At 33.0% G+C, this 22242-nt stretch overlaps 1 protein-coding gene across 10 annotated transcripts in view; it reads right to left on the bottom strand.

Annotated features, from left to right (window-relative positions):
* PPFIA2 (PTPRF interacting protein alpha 2) overlaps window positions 1-22242 on the bottom strand; it is a gene marked incomplete at both ends in the record, with an annotated part of 353793 nt that overhangs the window by 26850 nt on the left and 304701 nt on the right. For all 10 annotated transcript variants that reach the window (XM_084254528.1, XM_084254531.1, XM_084254532.1 and 7 more), the window contains one exon: window positions 18034-18127. In XM_084254528.1, coding sequence (XP_084110654.1) covers window positions 18034-18127 — 94 coding nt within the window. The remainder of the gene's footprint in view (window positions 1-18033; window positions 18128-22242) is intronic.

Here is a 22242-nt window from a genome sequence, read left to right as displayed (position 1 = left end):
CCTTTGAATAATAGACACAAGTCATTCGTTGATGTTGAGTGGAGTGAACTGTTTGATATCTAAAAATAATTTTGTCCAACACATATTCAACAGAATTCAAACATTAAATATTAATGAACTAAGAAGTTGAATTTTATTATCAGCAAATATCTTACACTTCTAATAAGAAAATGTTCATATATGTATAGTCAAGCAACCGTTACGGCGGATCTAAATGTGGTTGGTTCTGTCTGCCTTGATCACTTCCCTTTACCATCTCAATCATAGAAAAATTCCTTTCTATGGAGGCAGAAGATAAATTTGTTTATTTCAGCCTCATTCAAGAGATGTGCTTGATTTCAGTACACTTTTCAGATGCAGATGCCTAGTCTACCTTAGAAATTTAGTATTTTGTCTAGACTACAAAATTACTTCTCATTTGAAGAGAAATCCAAGGAAACTGACTTCCACTACTACAAAGCAATGTAAAGTGTAAAATGCAATATTGTATTTCCTTTCATTTATAATTACTACTGATTTTAATGAAAGTGAAACAAATCGATGCCAACAAATGGTTGCTTCTGATAACAAAAAGATGTAAAGAGCCTTGACAAATGCATCTTTAATCACTGTCCTGACTACTGAGTCTTTAGAACTAATACTCACTTACAAACCAAAGTATGATCATTCATCATTGAAATAGCAAGTACATATTTTCTTTGAAACTAAAATTGATGAATATCTAGCTAGAATACATTGTAAAACATATCTTCTGTTCCTTAGTATTCTTTTGTCTCACACATGAAAGAGATGAAATGTAGTTATATATTAATTGCTTTATTTTGAATGTATGTCATTTATGCTTAGGAATCTATCATTAATATCACAGATGAACTCCAAAATGAAGCATGATTGATCCCTACTATCATTCAATTATTTACTTATTGAGGTAAATAAGCACACATATATAATAGAAATGCATAATATGTAAAAACCATATATAACAAAATATATAATAAAAATTCTTTTCAACTGAAGAGTTTTATTTATTTGCAATGGTTATTATCAGCAGAAATACAATGGGGTGGGGAGCAAGGAGCTAGGATGTAAAACATCCTTGCAGCAGCTGAAGAAATACATAAATCAACTGCTGTTGCATTTGAGGAGCTATGAAGGAAAGCAAGGTAAGTTCTGCATATAACCTATTCAGCCCAAGGGAAAATGAATAGTGATATTGATGCCTGGAAAACTAAGACTTCCTCACCTGGATTGCTTTTCCATTACCTATTCCTTTGGGCTTCCCAAATGGCATTCCTTCATCAAAAATCATATTCAATTATCCTAGTACCACTGTGACACATATATTGATAGAAATGGGTTGAAGGGTCCAACATCCTAGCATCAGGTACTTATCAAGCATCTGTTATTACTTATCAAGCATCCGTTATGAGCTGAGACTTGTACTTGATATGGAAATAGACATGGACCAAAGTTTCCAGGTTAGAAAGAAAAATGCAAACATGTGAAACTGCCCCAAAATGTAGCATGATGCACAAATTGATACTGAAACTTGCAGATACACATTGATTGTGAGGATTTGGAAAATGGTTAATCACAATGGAAACAACTGGAAAAGGTTCTGTAGCAATCCAGCTGGTTATGAAGAGCAGGTAGGAAGGAAAAGGAACTGCATTCCAAGCAGGATTAGCATAAGGGAGGATGGGAAGAGGCTGGATTACTCATGGGGAAAGAAGAAAATACACATTTATAATTAGCTTCTGCTACATTTATTAAAAAAGCCAGCAAATATTCACTCAACAACCAGGAAGCACATAGCATTTCACAAGTGAATTATATGTTTTGTTAACAGCCAACTATTTATTGCACTCTAATAAGAAATGTGAATTTTGATTAGTAGTTACTCAAGTTGGGTAGAAAGAATACAGTGGCCCTCTCTAAAATGACAGAAAATATTTTGTTCAAAAAGCTTTTGTTCAAATACTCATCTTGTGATACTTCCAGAATCTGTCTTTCCTTCTGAAACTTCTCCCTCTGCCTTTTTCCTAATTTCTGGCAATAGGTTCCTAAATGCAAATATTTTTTATAAGACTTGCCTGATTAAAAACCTTTTTATTGCCCAAAAAATAATGGTCAAATATCTTAGCACAACTAGAAATACTCTTATTCCCCTAACCTGGTTGTCTGCCTCACTGCTTTCGCTGCTTCTGTTCAATCAGTACTGAAATATTTGCTATTCCCCAAACACCCCATTCTATTTTATCCTCTGTGACTATGAAATGCCTTTACCTTGTGCCTCTTTGTATCATCTGCCTCCATGGAACATCCCTCTTTGCATAATAATCAAGGCAAACTCACACTTAGCCTTTGACACAGCAAATGTTTTAACCTTCCTATTGGATCCAAGACTTCTCCCAGGAAGAATTAATTTTTCTTCTACACAAATACAATAACTTTTATGTACTCCAATTGTTGTACTTATTATAGTTCTTGTTTAGAAATTAAATTTTTCTTTAAATGTAATTAAACAGATTATAATGAAATTTATTGTAGTATTATAATAAAGCTATATCTGTATTCTTTTGAACCTCTTCATATTCTTCTGAGCTGCAATATTCTGGTTTGAAAGAGCAAAGATTCCAGAGGTAGAGAATCGAAGTCTGGAAACCAGATAATAATAGCTGACATTCATGTATTCCTTACTATGTGTGAAGCCCTATTTAAGTGCTTTACATGTATAATTCATTTAATTTTCAAAATACCCTAGTAAGATACATATTGATACCTGTTTGCAGATGAGGACACTGAAGTAAAAAGGATACATAGAGTCATACAACCAGTGAGTCCAGAGCCAGAACTTTAGCCCTAACCTGGTGACAGAGTCAGCTCGCATAACCCAACACTATTCTAATTAACCTCTAGATGTTTCATCATTAAGAAAGCAGGATACTAGCACTGATAATATTTGATGAAAAGATAGATTCCTATTTTTATCTTTTTTCTTGTGCTCATTTGTATTTAGAAGTAGAATATATATGTATATATATATATATATATATATATATATATATATATATATATATATTTGACCCCCTGGCTAAAATATAGTCTTTGTCCCCTAACTATCACTGGTGTTAATCCTCAAAGAAATAAGAGAAAAACTAAGCTGTGGGTTTTCTTTTCTTGTTACTCCCACTAATATCAAATTCTGCATCTTGTCCAGAGGTAGGAGGTTAGTCTCATTTAGATAATCAGGTTAGAAAAGTTGAATTTGTGTAATTCAATTCAATTCAATTGATTTTGTGCAATTGTAATACAAAGTAATTCTCTAGTTGGAAAAACGTATCTTTGAGGCTTATTTACTTATTACAGAACATGGCAATTACTCAGTTATTGAGATAGCCAGAAGAAAAAATGTGTAATTTCATATCAACCAAGAATAAAGTATAAGCCAAAGTAACTTGATAGTTGAAACTATTTTTTAATGGTGCTGCATAGAGAATAAATTTTCCCTACATAATGCTAGTTGCAAATTTAGTTATATTTTGCACTATTATTAATTCTAAAATTTATCTTGTTCCATTAAAATTCAATAGTCAGAAGGGTAAATAGGATATGATCTCAACTTTCAAACTGTTAATGGGCCACAACCCTATCATTTAGAAATCTATACTTGTTGATAAATTCTATAAAAATAAAAATAGCATATTTGAAAGCTGTTTGAAATTCTGGCTAGCAAATGTGAATAAAATATAATGCCACCCATTTTTTTTGTAACATGTGCAAACTGAAAATGTATATCTTAATTAACATATTTTAACAGAAATATGTCACGAATCCTAATCAGCTGCTTCAGAGCATTGATTACCTAAATATATATATTTAGCTTCATAAAATTAAGAGTTTCAAATATAACACTAACAAGGTTGTCTTGGTTTTTACAGCATAGCATATGATGATTTTGTCTGTGTGCAAGTTCAAGTGTATGGATGTTTATGAATCTTATTGTGGCACATTTTCACATGCCGAGCATATAAACATCCATTACACATTTAAGTACTGTTTTGTTTAGAGTATAAGAAAACATGCTAGGTTGATCAGAACTGAAATAACTTGATTGCATTAAAACCTAAGTTCATTTATATTTAAACCTTTTTCTTTTCAAGCTGCACTAAAATGGAGGGCTTAGTCTCAGGAAAGAAATTTAATTTATTTGTGAATTTGAGTTCGGATTTACATAATTTCCTTCCTTACCTTGTTTTGAATTTAATCACTTTCAAAACCATTAAAAGGGTATAAACACATGTACACACAAACAAATGTGATGGAGCAATACAATTATTCATGCTGTTTACTGAAAACTAGAGGGGCTTGTATTACTTTTCATTAAGCAATCTTACTTTTATAAGACACTGTGGCCTGTTTCCCCAAGTCACCTCTTGATTGTAAGTTGGGGACTTGTTGGAGGAACAGTGGTAATTTTTCAGATTACTTGGATACATTTAGATTAGACCAGATTGCTTTGTGCTTCATCTAATTTTGAGCTCACTTTAACTCAGATTTGAAGTTTAGAGTGCACTGTTGCTGCAGTTGTATATATTTTCTCATATTCTTGTGTGAATTAGGAAGTTGATAGTAATATTTGTAAATACAGAAAATAGAATTCAATCACTTAAGGGTACTCATCAAATAAGTGGGAAGATTCAGCTTATACTCTTGTCTTGACTCCTAACTCAGTATATTCTTTGCACCTCTAACCTTCCCATGTCTTCAACTGTATTTGTACTATGGCCTTCTCCTACTGTACTAGGGAAATGTTTTGAGTACCTAAAATATATAAGTTGTAAGAGTAAGAAAACAAATTTTAAAATTAAGGCAATTATAGTAGCATCTTATAGTTTGTAATGACGGTGCATCACCCATGTAATTTTCAGTGTTTCATTCAAGAAGAATGGGCAAATCAAGTTTTGTTTCTTGGTTTTAAATTCTTTGTGAAACTTAAAAATCATCAGAATACGCAAGTCCAATATTATACGATAGCTTGAGAATGCTTTAAAACTCCAATGTCCACAATATTTATTATTTAAAAAAAATAAGAACATCCAACCTGCATTTGAAAAGCATGATTGAATAGAAATACTCTAACCACAACTTGCCTTAATTTTTAATGCAAGCTTACTGAGCTTTCCTTAATATCATAAGTTATGCTAACTAAGGCAAATACTGCAGTGTTAAATAATTAGTAAGTATAGCTGAAAATTAGAGAAGAAAAATATATAGCAAATATAAATCACACTAATGAACTAATAGTACAAAGGTCATATCTTATACTGGTATATGAAATTTTCATGTAGCTGTGACACTCTTCATAGCTTTCATAATAATTGTATTTCATTGGAGTCATTGTATTTAACTCCCAAAAATGCTGCTTTAAACTTAAAAAGGAATGACTCCCCCCCATGCAAAGTGTTTTAATGAGATGATCATGTTAAATACTATTTTTTAAATGTTATATAAAATACCTTTTTCTTCAAAGTCTAATTTGTTTTAAGAATAGATAACACATTTTAATCTTAGTTCAAAAATATTTCAAAATTTGCAACTATAATCTGATTATAATAGATTTAAAAGTTTAATTTAAAAATTAATCAGTAGTACAGGGAACAGCAGAAAGAATACACAAAAAGAAAGTTTCATTTCAAACCAAGGATTGCTTTGGAATCTAAGTGCCAAAGTCCCGGTAGAGAAAACCCAGCATTAAACACTCTTCATCTAAGAGCGGTTCCAGTAATTGACAAATAGGTTTGTCTCATGAATAGAATGCTGGTGGAAACCCCAAAGCACTAAGGGACACAGGGTAGATCCAGGCATGCAGCACAGTCAAAATGACCAATGGGACCTGCAACTATGACTTAAGTCTGAGTGTTACCCTAGACCCCAGAAAATGACATGGAGAACTAGGGGAAATGAAGTCTGATATGTCCCCCGACATGTGTCTAATAGAACCAAAGAAACAGAAGTGCATGAAACACCAACATAATTAATTTGAATGTGAACATTTCTCTGAACCAATGATTCTTTTTATGGTGTGGAAATGAATATACTTTCATTTTCATTTTAGATCAGAGGCAGTGCAGCTTGTGTTACAACTGAAAAGAGAAATACTGAAGAGAAAAAAAAAAAGAGGATGGTGCTGAAAATAAACATGTTCAGCAGCCATTGTGATTCCACTTACCCAGATGTGCTTTTCATGAGATGGAGAAGGGTGGATGGGAAAGAAAAGCACACAAATGTTAATGGATACATTTCAATCCAAAGAAAGCCATGGAATAAAACAAGAGCATCATTTCAGATGTGTGAAAGCTCAGATATGAGAAAGACATGGCGTCTTTTTCTTCCCCCATGACACACATACTCACTGTATCCAAAAGCATGATCAGGCTGAGGGCAGTTCTAATAGTTGACCAGCAAGTCTGTCTCTTGAAAATGAGCCACTCTGAAACATGCACGACCACATTTTTCCCAGCCTCCAGTATACCCCAGGAGGAAGTCAAGCACTTCATTAAAGAACAGTTTTTACCTTAGGGCACTACTGGGTTATTTTACAAATGGAAGTAACAACTAAGAAATGGCACTCAGTGTCTTACACAGTCTCATAAACCTACTGTGAGAACTCAAGAGAAAGTACAGTCGACCTCTGGAGAGGCAGTAACTTGAATAAAGCACAGGCTCCAGGTCAAAATATCTGGATTCTAGTTCTTAAACCTGGTTTTGTTAAGATTACTAGCAGGTTCTGATTTTAATTTCTTCAATTTAATTAAGAAGATATTTGAATATTCTGGGTCCATAATGGATCCAGGTTCGTTATTCCAACAAGTGCCATAATAAAAGATAGTTGCATAAATATGTCAGGATTAGTAATCAGACCATGAGAAGGTATAAAGGAATTCTATCATTCTTCTCCCCTTGCCACATTATATCTTCTTCCATTTGAACTGGCAAAATAATGTTGAGTTTGCACCAGCTGAGTCTCTTTCAATAGAAAAACTTATTTATCTGGACAGATGTTAATAAATGCTGCTCCGAGGAGGGAAAAAAAAAAAAGTGAACTAGGCTGATTCATCTATATTACCAGAAATTATCACTAAAATGATACTGACTTCAATGTAGCTTTTGAAGTAGCCTACTTGATCCCTGGATATAGTAGAGGCACTGGGAAAACATGGAATTTAAATAATTCAACAAAAAGCCATGGAATATTATTTTAAATTCTTTGTACAAGCATAATAAACCAGTTATTAGAAAAATAAACTTTTAACTCATAAAATATATTCAACATAACAAAATATGAAGCAGAAATCCCTATTTTAGATAGTTGGCAAGTTAGAATTTCCTTGTTTATTGCACAATCATTTATAAAGAAAAGTTTGACAAGCAATGGAACACCCTGCACAGGCCTCCTCCAAATGCATTCATTCAGAGAAACCATGTCTTAGGTTATTCAATGGGCATTTTTGAGAAATGCATATTCTTGATCTTAACTTCAGAATAACTGTGGCAAGTTCCTTAAATTTTCACATAAACAAAAACATAACATCCAGATAGACTGGCAGTATAATATCCTAAAAAAATTTATGGCATTTTTTTCACCCAGTACATACCATGAATTAAAGACCAAAAATAGATAGCTTTTAATTCATTAAAATGGTTTTCTGGTCAACAAACCTGTGAGCTCTTTAAAGACCTCTGAAGTAAAGGCAGTTTCTGAACTTTCCAAGCAAATTGCCAGATGTATTTGTGGTTAGTTATTACCATGGACAAAATAATTGTCCTCAACCTATGAGCTATCTAAGAATTGCTCTTCAACAAATCAAGTTGATTAAATCTGCACACTAGAATACTGATATCCCATATATCTTTCATCATTTTAAAAATAGAAAACATGTATTAATAAAAATAAATATAAGAGGAATTTTGAAAATAAACAGGAAACACACATATAAAAATATTTCTCAAAAGTATTGCTTAAAGTTCTAATACATTTGTTACCAATTTGCATAAGTTGCTTAATTTCTTAGTGTTTCCATGAACTTTTTTCTACATAATCCATTAAAGTAAGAGCAATACTGACCAGCTATCTCACTTTAGAATATTAAGTACATTAACTCATGAATTTCAAAATATATTTTCTATGAAGTACAATAATCTATAGTCATAAAATCTCAGAGATTTTTGTGGTAATGTATTACAAATCTATTAGGGTAATATATTTTGCAGAGTTGGGGTTTTTTCTTGTTTGGATGAAGTGTTTAATTCATCTTACACAAATTATTCTTTCCTACAAGCAGTTATTTATAGTAACAGATAACCTATTTATTCTTTTTTTCTCTTCTAGTTTATGAAGATGATAAAAGCAACAGAAATTCTGTCAACTATAAAAAAAGAACAGTTTTTAAGTTATCTAATTAATTACATCAAATTCAATTATTGGCATAATGCTTTCTTTGGTAACATCAGCATATATCCAGACACAACAAAAACACATTATGTCTGATATAAGCCTTATAGTCTAACACAGGAGCCTTAAACTCAGTTGTCTCACTCTGAACTTCTAGATCGCTAAGGAAAAGAATGGACTTTCTGTTCATAAACTAGCCAACTTTGGATGTAAACCTTCACATGAAATATTTCACACATGTGCTTCCTACATGGAATATAGTTGTCTCTTTTTAAAGTTCACGTTGGTGACTCAGAAATATTTTTAAATCTGTTATGAACACCAGATTGGGTAGTGAAAAGTTAGTAATGGAGTGGAAATGTTGAATGAAGGAAGAACTTCTTACAGTAGGTGAGATTTGAGAATATTTAATTGTTGCTGGCCAAAACACAGAAAAGATCAGTATTTGAAAGTGTAAGAGCAGATGGGAAATTAGCACAAAATGAGTGAGAAAATTAGAAGGGGTGGCCTTTAAGTAAAAAAAGAGTGCCCTGCCTTTCAGTAAGAAGTAGGAGAGAGTGTGAATTGGGCAGCAAATAACAAGAGCCCTTAGATGGTGTCTTCTTTCTTGTCCTGTAAAGTAGAATGTGAACTCATCTATAGAGGATCCAGACTTGAGGCCATTGGAGGTCTCCAACAGAAGCTGCAGAGAGTAGAAAGAAGACTGGCTGGTGAGTGAAAAATACTGAGATTACCAGGAAGTGCTGAATTCCCAAAGACAGCCAGTCCAAATGACCCTGCTGTGATATTCTCCAATAGGATGGAGGTGTCCAAATGTAGACATGGAGAGAGAAGATTCAACAGTGACTGTGTTTATGACATATGCATGCACACAGATTAAAGAGAAATAATGACATTTAGGGATGTTTCATTGTATTGAAATTATGGACTTGGAATCTAAGCTAAAGACAGAAAAGGGATAATATACTGGTAAAAAGACACAAGCTTTTAAAAAGATGATAGGGACAGTTGATAAAGCAATCTGAAAGCAGAAGATTATGATTAGGAAGGATTGATAAAATTAACTTAGAAATTTTGGAGTCAGAAAAATTTAGAGCTGATGGCAAGATTCAGAATATGATAGTGTCTGACCTGGAGTAGAGAATGACACCAGAAGTGATGAAGCTGTGAAAATCAAAGGTTAGGATGAGAGTAGTAATCCAAATGGCTCTAAGAGCACTCCAGGGTGATGGCAGGACTGATTTGATAGATAAAGGCAGGTGATAGGATATAGACAAAATAAAATGCCAGCACATTTGTAGTCATCCTTATAAATAAAATATGATGGTTCAGAAGTTTTTCGCATGGCTCATCATCACACTGCTTCAGAAATAAATTTTCTTAAAAGTTAATACTGACTTCAAGTAGCTAAAATATCTGAGATTCTTTAAAGGAGTCTAATACACTTCTAAGAATGTTATTATTCACTTGCTTAGTAAGCTTAATCCAGTCAAGCCTAAAATTAAAAAAAATATATTATGTAGACAATGAAATAAAGCCATTTAATTATGTTTGTTGTATGTACATAAAATATACATATGTATATTTTTGAATGGAAAGCTTTTAGAATAGAAATTTCTTTTACAAAATCCTGGCAACAGGATATAGATAATCACTGCCCTTCTTAGAAATATTGGAGGAAAAGCTGGCTTCATAAGTGGCTAATTTTAAATAACTATGGGATGAAAGCACATCTTCTAAGACCTTATTAAATACTGTATGTGCCAAACCAATATAAGATCTTATGTTTGTGGAAACAAATGTGGAGAATTCTTTCCAGATGAAGTTGTCAGCACTGTACTGAGATGTACATTAATTAGTTATTTTTTAAAAGGAATTTAATTACCCTTGCTATTAGACATTGACTTTGTAAGTTTTATTGGAATGAATAATTCTAGCCTGATTCAAGCACACATTTAATTTTCTTACATAGGTTATTTATTAAAGATCATTGTTATTCTTCTATCAAACTTTGGAATATTATATGAGATTAATTATATCAGAAAAAGACAATTTTATAAAACAACATTTTGTGCTTTGCAATGACCCTCCCCTGGTCTAAAAATAAAGATATTCTGTTTTAATGTATTTGTTGCTCAATTTGAAAGTTGGGATGAATCAGGTACAAAACTAATTTTTTTCTAGAGGGAAAATATGCTACTCTTTTCAGAGTATAAAAACAGTAAGGTATTCTCTCTTGACTATATACAGGCCACTTAAAACTATATAGGGCATTCAAGGTTCAGCTGAAATACTGAACTACATATTCTTCAGATCATAGCCTTCACCGGAGATTTTAAATAAGTGAAAGGAAAACTGAGTTCAGACCATCTGCAATTTTTTATAACACAACTCCTAAGAAACTATGTTTCCTCGTGTGTGGAAGGAAATCACAGAATCTACCTGAAAGGCCCTGTGAAAATTATGAGAACTATAGTAGATGTAAATTGTGTACGACATTACCTACCATACTGAAGAAAGTAAATGAAATACACTGCTGAACTCATTATGTGGTATTTCTACAGTATTTCTGTCATCTACATGTCTAGAACATATCTAAAATGTTTAAGAGCACACATTATTTTTAAAGGACTCCATTTACTCTTGGTTATCAATAAATCCGTTCCTATTGCTGTAAAATAATCTTATAAATTCTTTACATTTATTTTGGAAACCAACAGTAAGGTGACCAGTCTTTAGCTTGGTGACATATTTTAAATAAGAACATTAGAGAATTTTAGGCTGTGATCTAAAATTTTTCTCATTTTGCTCAAGACTAGTGACTTAAAGAAGGGACCATGGCCCCTGAATTACGCAAATGCAATGATTTGTTTTAATTTAATCAAGACAAATGATAGAGTTTTATTTATAAAAGGAGGTCACTCTTCTAGTTTATGTAACGATTATGACTTTTAATTCCATATTAATAATTTTTATTTTACTCTTTCCATGTAGAAAAATGTTTCTACTTGGCAGAAAATGTGGAGACATAGACATCATATAAAATAAAAACATACATGTGTTTGCATATATCAAAACAATAAGGCAAATGTCAAAACACATTAAAGATTGGGGCCTCCCCGGCAGCGCAGCGGGTTGAGCGCCACCCTGTGAAGCTGTCTGCAGCCTCTGCAGTGCAGGTTCGATCCCGGCCCACTGGTGAGAATGCCACATGGTGTAGCAGACCTCTTCTGTCACGCCTGCTGCTCCCCTCAGCAATGTATTTCTGTCGTCTGCCTGTTCTCCCTGCTCTGCCTCTGGTGAATCCTCTCAACCTCCCATGCCTCTGGCCTGTATCCTAGCTCTTGTATAAAAATAAATAAATCTTAAAAAAAAAACATTAAAGATTATATGCACCAAAGATATGCCTAGGATTTCTGTTCTACTTACTTTATAATCTATTCATATAGTATTGTCAGCACAAAACTGTAGCCCTATGCCTTCTGTGTTCTTTTTCTTTCTTCAAATAAAACAAACTCATATAACTCTATCTTCTATCTGTATCTGTCTAACTATTAAGATGCTTTGGATTTCTTAGCTTTATTTTTCCTAATAAAGTTCAATGCATTTTGACCTTTAATCCTTTCAGTGTTCCTATTTTTTTAAGTTCAAAGAATTCTTACAATTTTTCCATGGTTGGAGTTAGCCAGGGTTATCCATGGTCAGATAACAAAGCAATGATAGTTCCAGATCAGTGCAAGTGGAAAAGACTAGTTCTGGAGATCTAGGTAGGAAAATGGGACACATTTTTCCAAAGATATATTGAGAATGTTGGATATAGTTTCTGAAATATTCTATATTACTAGACCTTTTTGAGTTGGTTCTTGAGCAGTGCTCACCAGTAGCCAATTCTGCACAAAATAAAGCCTGGAATTACTAATTGATCTAAGTACAAATATCTGTTTCACACTAGGCCAATCAGATGCTTTTGTCTAAAAATTAAAAACTTGGAATGGAATAGGATGCAATACAAAGTATGAATTCTTGACAATACTCTAGAATTCACTTATTGTTTGACATAATGGAGGTGTTCTGATTCTTCTGTTTCTGCAATCTCTGAGATATACTATTTCAATAAATCCTCCTTGTGCTTTATCTAGCCAGATTCAGTTCCTACAACATGCTTTCAAAGTGGTAGGGGTGTGTGTGTGTGTGTGTGTATGTGTGTGTATGTGCATGTGTATATGGGGATCAAAGACATTTACTTTACATATAAGCAACACTTATATGGGAAAATGTATTTAAAGCTTCTAATACACACCCTGCAAATTAACCTCTGGAATACAAGTCATTTACAAGTTTAATTCGGTACCTAGGCACTTAATAAATATTTATTAAATGAAAGAATGCTGTGGAATTTCTGTGATACCTTTAATTATATTTTCAGACATTTATTTTGCTTAGAGATATGCAAACTCAGAACTTCCAAATGCCAAAGATTGAAAATTCAGTCTCAAAACACATTAAAGAGGGCACAGAAGGATACTCCTAGGATTGCAATGGAAATAAATTAACTAAATCTATAGAGCTTCACTTTTATGTCTTTGAAGTTCTAACATAAAGATTCACTGGTAGTGATTAACTCTGACTGCCATGCTCCGAGGATAAAACTGCTTCTCTGGAGGATACTGCTGATAGTTGTGTCGGATGTTAATTTCATTTTAATGATGTTGAAAAATTGATTTCATATATGACCCATATTTATTTAGCAGTGCTACCAGTCAGGAAAATATAGCAAATCTAACAAAGTAATATATTACCTTATTGTAGCTTACTATATTGTAGCTAAATATTGAAAATTATTTATTAGTATATTAATATTCCTATGGTATCTTTCAATCTAAGTCTCATGATACAGAAGAATTCAGCACACATATATGGTTTAATTTAAAAAATTACATAGTGTTAAAATGCAGGAGCAAAACACTAGCAGATAAAGATACTAAGATCAAAATTTCAGAATTTATATTTCTGGAGATAAGTAACCATTCAGTGTGTATTCTTTTAATATTATAATGCTCACTGATTATAGGACTGTCATGAGAATTAGGCAGGTGTATTTCTATTGATACAGACAACTTCATCTTTAATCCTAGAAGTCTCTAAAAATAAGCTTCTTGAAATCAGTTGATTCTAGAAACGAACATCCTTCAGGTTAATTAACACATATAAGACAGTCCAGTCTAAGTCTTCAGATTGAGAGTATAAAGTAGAAAAATAAGCATAAAAATTAGAATAAAATACACTTGTAACATTTCTGAGCCCGAGATAAGGAGAAAAATCTAAAATATTCAAAGACACAGAGAGAGGAAAAAGAAATTCTACATGTTATATACAAAGGAGTGACAATCGATTATAGACATAACTAGAAGCAATTAGAGTTCTTTCTCGTAAGTTCTGAGGGAAAATTATCTTAAACCAATAGTTCTACACTTCTGTCAATTATCAATTATTTTTAGGGGTAAAATATATCTCCAGGGCACTAAGGATCTAAATGGTGATAAGGCACACACCTTATCATCACATTTCTAGATATGGTGATATGGAAAATTAGTGGCTAGCTATGTTACAGGAGGAAAAGAGTAAGGAATCTGATAAAACAGTAATACAACTATATTTAACATCTAACAAAAACTCTACTGTAGGCAAAGGTGCTAATGATAAAAAATTGTATTGCCTTCCTTTTGAGTTCATAGTACCTGTTGCTATCATAACATCTTTTTGGAAATATAATATTATAGATTTTTTTAAGGAAAGTTGCGCTTTTATGCATGTACGTTGGAATGCAGATCATTCTGTGTCAGGTAGGCTTATCTAATGTGTGGGATCAGTTTTTGGAAATTCATTTTTTGTCATATACTTAAATCATGTTCTAACAGCTGTAACAGAGATAAAGCTGACATTTTGATCTCCAATGCCTTACTATCAAATAGATTCTAAAGTTAGTCAAAAAGAGAGATACCATTTATTAGGCACTAAAATACCTACATTTAGAGTCAATGTAAAATTGAGGGGGTTAAATAACATTCAGAAATTGTGTTTCTTTTTTTGATATAGCAGACATGTAAGTTTTTTACCGTGCAGGAGCTTCTATTAGCCATGGAGTTATTTTTTTTTTTTTTTTAATTGTATGGTTTTCTTTAGTTGGTCATCCCAAGCAAGTAACTTTAAGTTTTAGCCTAAAACACTAGCTGGGTATTTTAGAAGAAAAAGTAAGTTCTTGAAGTTCAGGGTGACAGGCATAGAAGTGAAGAGGAGAAGTCCTCAGGTCTAGTTGCTTGAAATGTAACTTTTAGATATGAGAGAGACGCTTAGTTGGATTAAATTGAAAACGTATTTGGATTCCAATGAAATGAAATGAAGGACAGACAAGATCTTAGAGAGAAGGGATACTCCAGAGGGGGCCCACATCAAGAAAACTTTGGAGAATCATAATTATAATATGAAGACCCTGATTAAGAATAATAAGTACCTCAGTCTTAAACATGAGGAGAGCTATATACCGTGAGGCTATCAAAAAATTAAAAAAAAAAAACTTATCAAACTTCAATAGGAAGATCAGAAAAAGTGATGCAAACACTCAAGGCTTACTAGATGAGTTTCTGTTTGATGCAATTATTATAGGTGTAAACTGTAATCTATATTAGTCCATTGGGGAATTTTTTGAGTCAAAGTTAAATGAAAGTACAACAAAGGCATGAAAATGGAGAACAAGGCAGAACAATAATCGGTTTACTTTTGGCCAAGGTAAGATGTATTTCTGATGAAAGAATAGCACCTATGTGAATATACCCAACTCAGGAAAGCAAAGGCTGACAAGATGTTCTAGGACAGTGGGTGTTTTCCTACTTCTCATCATAGGACAAGGATAATAGTTAGAAATATAAGAAAAACAAAAAAGTAAAAGTAAAAGTAGAATTAAGTGGAAACACAGGATCTAGTAATCTGTCCTACCTTTGTGGATTTAATTTGCTGAATGGTAGCATAAACTGCAAATTAGACCTTTATTTGAGACTGCCAACATTACAGATTTTTGAACTTTGCAATATTTTGGAATGTCTTCAATGCTGCTCTCTGAAAGTATCTCCCCCATATGGTTTTTAAAAATGTGTCATAATGAACTTCTTAAGATAACACTTTTTCTAATTAAATCACAGATTTTCAATTGTAGATACCTGATATCCTAGCAAAGTTGAAAAAAAAGGCGTTTTCTCCAGCTCTGGTTATTCCCTGAGAGACGAATGAAACTCTGATATGAATTTTGGGACATAGGTCTAAGTTTAAAACTTTGTACTAGAAACATCATTTTACTTAGTGAATGGGAATAAAGAAGAAAAACTGCTGGTAAGAAACTACAGTCATTGCAACCTGACATGCAACATTTCAAAAAAAGTTGCTCCATTTTTGCTTTTGTATATTTTTTCAATAAAATATATTTGATTTTCCTCCCATATTATAAGACCAGCATTTTTGAAATTCATACAGAGAAAAATATATGATCTTTTGAAGCATACTTAAAGAGAATATGGTATCTTTAAAAAAGAGAATCAGTATTGTTAAATGAAATCTTAAATAGTTTAGGAAAATCAAGAACAAGTGAATAGCACTTATTTATATGTCTCCTGATCACTGGTACAACATTTATGTTCATAGAGCTCTTACTATGGGACAATCAATAAGAGGAAAATTTCTGTCCTTCCATTAATTAACTCCACCTTGCTTTGTTGGATCCATCTTAATTATATGTTTGCCTTTATTGTAGTATAGAATGTTCTTGCTATTCTTCATACTAAAAACATTCTATTTAATACATTTTGAATTACATTACATCAAAACATCACAAAATAAAATACAAAAGATCAGCATAGTGTGATCTTTGAATTAAGTCTAGATTAAAATCAGTGTCTGATTAAGGATTTGAGAAATAATTCCATAAAATTAATATCAAATCTATTCAACAGTGTGTAAAGTTAGTAATTACTGAATTTTAACTCTGTTATTTTAAAAATAATTGTGTCCTTAGAATGTTTAACTTTAGTTGTCATTAAGAAAGACATTTGACTTGGTTCTGTAAACAATGAACAGGTGATATATTGCCTCAGTAATCAGCCATATATGCAATGGGGAAGCTGGTCAGATTGCCATTATTTAAAATATTTCACTCTAAGAAAATTGGGAATTAAGTTTAAAAGGAAATAAACTGAGTCCATTAGCTAAGCTGCATTTTGATTATTCTAATTCATTTAGACTTGAAAATATTTCAAATAAATAAAACTGAACATGCTTTAAGCTTGAAGTAGGTTTGAAAGAACCTACAAAAGGGAAGATTTTTAGATTTTTTCTGAATGAGCAGTCATAAAATTGAAGATGACAGTCTTTGATAGGAGTCAATTCAATGAAAACATTTCAAACATCTTGTGATAATATTTAAATATATTATTTTGACCAATGAGAAAAGAAATATTTGTTGCTATAGGATATATTTGAATATTTCATTGTATTTAAAAATTAATGCTCCCAAGGTCACTTCTTTTTTCTGCACAGTATTGCTACTGAATTTGGATACATGTTTACGTTCAGTAAGTTATAAATTAATGAAAGAGTTAAGATTGAACTTGCAATTTGTAACTCCGTATCTCCTTACTGTTAGAAAATATCTGCAAAGCAAATGAAAAGGCAGATATGAGGCAAATTCATTAGCTTGAATATACAGCCATGTAAGCATGTATGTTACAATGATGTCAGAGCCCTGAGTATTCATTCATAGGAAAGAGGGTTAACATGAAAATTATAAGCAGAATATAAAACACTTCTAAGAGAAAAGAAAAGGAATAACTGATATTTTCTGGAATAAGAGAAATGCTTTGGCTTTTAAAGAACATGTTCTAAGGGTGCTATTTCATCACTGAAAATGTTACTATGTATTTAAAAAATGTGCTATTTATGGATCCACTTGCTTTCCAACAGCTGCTAAGATTCAAACTTTGCCAATTTTTCAAGTCATGTAAATGTTCCATATTATATGTGAATGAAAAGATACACTATCAGTTTCCTGACAGATGCATAACAATCTGCTGTAAGCCTAAAATAAGTTTATATTAAATCAGTCATAGAAATGTTCTCCTTTTGAATACTCCATTTTAAGAGGAGATACTTCAGCTGTAGTTAGAAAATCACAAAATTGGGATAGTACACTGTCTCATTTTATCACACCAATTCAGTATTGAATTTTTTATCAAATAGAATATGACATTATTTGTAAGGCTACATATAAACATTTTAAACATACTTGAGATTTGAAATAAATGCTTTGGTCTCTCAGAAGAAGCTGTTTATTTCTACTGCAAGCCAGAGACTTTCATGCTCATTTCAAACTAGCCCATTATAGCCTGGAAACTTGAGCAGTGAATTGTTATAGAAAATTCCAGAACAAAATCATTATGCCTATTGTTTTCATTCCAACTACTCTCATTTCAGTTCCCCCAAAACAAAAAGTAAATAAAAGTTAGAAAAAAGAAGGAAAAAGTCTCCAAACCTACTTTTTCTTCAGTCTTCTATCCTTCTCAGCTTGAGTTCCAAGTTTGCCTAACCCCAGGGACTCCTGAGCTGCAGCCTCAGTCTCCATAAAACCGCCTGTGAAGAATAACTGTTCATGTTAGCTTGAATACTCTGCATCAATTCTGAAATTATATTCTTGCACAACTATAGTATCACATTTTTTTTGAAAGTTGTCTTTATATTTGCAAGCCAACATATGTAAAATGGAAAGGGTACATACATACATATAGAGAGCATGAGGAAAAAAGGTTACCTATTGCAATACATTAAATTACACTCAATTTTAGTAGCAACATAATGCATGTGGCCTTACAATGACAAACACTTGGACAGAAAAGTCTGCAAGATTTGAGGTTTATCTTTCTACTTTTCTCTTGAAAATTAAGAGCAAATATCTATGTTAATTTGAACTCTTCAATAAATAATGGGATATATGATAACCCAATGAGTGGAACCTCAGGTGTTTACCTTCAATTCCAATTTGAGGGAATGGAGAGATATTGGCTGAATTCTACATTTTTGATATACTCTTTTTGGAATCTTCTCCTTATCTAGATGATTCCTACATCTTTGAGTACAAACCTTATTTCCAGTCTTCTTATGTTTGGCAGGTTTTACTTTATTTTGTTTTGTAAATTTCATAATAATGCCTGGGAAAATATTTTTACCCAGTGGTTTAACATTTGGGTTAGTGTCAGTATCATTGGCTTTGACGTGTGTGTGTGTGTGTGTGTGTGTACATATACACACACTGTGGTTGAAACCTTGCAGTGAAAGGAGGAAGAAAAAAAAAATGTTGGGCACCACACAAAGAATTACATGTTTTTACAATATAATTATTTCATTCAGGATCCCCAAACATATAATTAATGCATAAATCGTATGTCTTAATAAAAAAATGAGAATTTAATCCTGAGCTCTGTTTTCCCTTGGTTTTTGCTATATGTGAAAAACATGAAACTAAGTCAGGTAAATGAAAAAGTCTGTCTACCTTCATTGCAATGGACATTTCCATACTTAACATTTGTAGGATTTGGCCAGATTATAATGTATTTGGCAGAATGACTTAATAAAGCACCAGAGACAATTTTGTGGTATAGTTTTACATAATTTATCTTAAATAATGTGTAATGCTTTAAAGAATTAACACTGGAGTATTGTTATAAATATGTTAATCTCATAGCCTAGCAACTCTATTACTAAACAAAAGGAAAATACTCTTTCTAGATCTAACTCAGGGATCCAGAGTTTATCAAATTTACTTGATTATGCATATGTGCAATTAATACTTAAAAGATTTATTTTTATTGTTGAATATTTCCGTTCTTCATTTTTGGTATCATTAGGAAAGCCATCCACTAGCAGACTATAGACTTGGGGGTCATTTTTAAGTGTGGGGTTTTTCATTATGCACAGTGACTGAATATTTTCATTTTATTCCTCTCATTGGTATTACTTGCTTTATTGTACATCCATAAATTGACATTCATTAATTGCAAGTAACAATATAATTATTCTCTTGAAATGTAAATGGAAATGAATGATTCACTTAGAAGTTACAAAATTCTTGATCAGTCCAAAGGGGGATACAGAGATTGATGAAGCAGACTCATTAAATAAGTAATGAAACATTTTCAATTAACATATGGTTAGATGAATCAGGTCTTTTGTTCTTCTGAAGGAAGAATATCTTAAGTTATTTTTAAGTTTTTCAAGAACCAAATATTTTAATTTGGATAAAAAGAACAATTTTTCTTTAAAAAAAATGAAATCTCTGGATGAGAACCACAGCTCTAGAAGAACATCTAAATCTGGTGACAGTCAGCTTCATTCTGCCAAGAATCAGTGGACTCTTTCTGACTATGTAGACTTTCGGAATATCTACCCCAATACTTTATTTACTCATCACATTTAGCTATTTGAGTACTTGAGATATGCCAGTCAAAATTACTGGCTATAAGTGAAAAATACACACAAGACCTTAAAAATTCATTTATAAAAGAATATAATTAATCAATAATTTTATATTGATGACATGCTGAAATGGTACTATTTTGTTACATTGGCTTATAGAAAGAATTCATATTAAAAGTAATCTCACCTTTCTCTTTTCTCCTTGTGGCTACTAGAAAATTTAAAATTACACATGATTTATATTTGGTTTGTTTTATATTTCTGTTGGGCAATGCTATCAAGCAGTGGTTCTCAACTGGATCCGGTACTAATCTCCAGAGGAAATGCGTTATAAAATATCAGTGTTTTCCACAGTGTTTCAGTGAGTAGATAATATTTAACTTGTCCTCCTTAAAATGACAAGAATGCCCCCAATAAGGAACATTGACTTGTACAAGCCACGGGTTGCACTTTCTCCAGAAGGTCCATGAGGAGTGTGGATAGAAGTATCATTAACTCACTTTCTCATTGCACAAAGTGCTTAACATGGAAGACATGAGTCTCATGAGTCAGTGGATTATTCATACAACACATTTCTTTCCATTTTATCAATCTGTGCCTAGTGGTCCTGCATGCAAATGCTTAAACCCAAATCCTTGCCCTCAGTGAAGATCTCTGGGCTGTCACTCAAGCACACTTAACTTTGGCAAGTCTTTGAGAACTGAAAGTGTTGGAGTCAGGAATGCTCCTAGGGTAAGGGTCCTAGTCAAGCATATCCCCCAGCTCCCTTTCTTTACAAACACATTTTAAACAACCCAACATCAGTGGGACAACAATCTCGTGATCTAATATTTTACCATTCCAGCTAGCAGAAGTGAATGATGTATTTGTTGGTACATTCTTGGTACTAGTCCAGCTGCTAACTCAGAACACTCACATAGGTTGCAAGTCTCTGGGCTGCCAGAGATATCAGGTCAACCTTATTCATGTGTCACAGACTAGGGAATACCCAAAGGAGATGAGCCATGGACCTAGGACTACATGGTTTGGTTCAATCAGACACCCTCCCCAGATGACACTGCCTCCTGAGTGATCTCAGAGTCTACAGGGTAATAGAAAATTTCAGTGTTTGCATGATCATACCCATGCAGGTCCAGGTCTAGGCAGAGTGCTTTTCCCAGAAGATACTGCCAACTCTGGCCTCTCTCAGATAATGGGGGTGTTAGGGAGGAGAGCACGATTTGAGAATTTCAAGACAGATGCTGTAAAGAATGTGGCTTCCTGTGGTTCAGACCGAGGAACTCAAGGAAGGAGGGCTGTACTCAGATCTATGGAAGGCATTGGTTGGAAAGATCTCTTTATTTGGATTGTAAGGGTATTTATATTGCCTGAGCTTTAGATTTCACTTAAAATTATTTATTTCCACCAATAATTTATCTCAGCTGAACAGTGTTGTAAACCAATGTTACATCAATGCAAAATTAATACAATTAAAAAAACAAACTGCTCAAAATAAAATAAAAACACAAATAATTCATTTCATTTTTGATTCTGAGCTATGTCTATAGGAATTCCTTTCCCAAATCCACATGTTCAACAAGTTCCTATGAGTGTGTAAAGCAGAGGACTCTAACTATAGGGTTTAAAACTAGAATCTTCTGCTCATTGGTAGCTTCATCTTTCTTTCATTTGACCTCTTTCCAGTATTAATCCATGCCATTCATTTTATATTTATTTATTTATTTATTTATTCATTAAGATTTATTTATTTATTTATCTATCTATCTATTTATTTATTTATTTATGCAAGCACTGGGTACAATCAGAAGTGCGGGAGGGTGAGAGAAATCACCAGAGCCAGAGCGGGGAGCAGAGCAGGCAGAAGGACCGAAGTACACTGCTGAGGGGAGCAGCGGGCGGCAGGAGAGGTCTGCTGTGCCATGTGGGACCCTCCTCTGGTGGCCGGGGAGCAGCCAGGGATTGAACCGGCGCTGCAGAGGCTGCGGGCAGCTTCGCAACCCAGCGCTCAACCGCTGCACCACCGGGGAGGCCCTCATTTTATATTTACACACACTTGGATTTATAAATTGTTACTTAATTGTTTTATGTCTGTTAGTCTGTTATCCCCCTGGAGGATGCACCTAGGCCAATGTTGGTTCATAAAGGGCATGTAATAAATATATTCATTGTTGAAGTTAAATGCCTGCCGCTTTCTTCAAAGTAAGGCCCTTCCACTGTTAAGAGCATGAGTCATGATTAATTCTACTTTGTAGAATTCATATCGTATCTGTTGGTTC

The sequence above is a fragment of the Talpa europaea genome (assembly GCF_964194135.1).
Source record: "Talpa europaea genome assembly, chromosome: 15".
Taxonomy (NCBI): Eukaryota; Metazoa; Chordata; class Mammalia; order Eulipotyphla; family Talpidae; genus Talpa; species Talpa europaea.
Note: the sequence above shows the minus strand (reverse complement) of the source record. Positions and strands in the feature narration are given on the sequence as shown.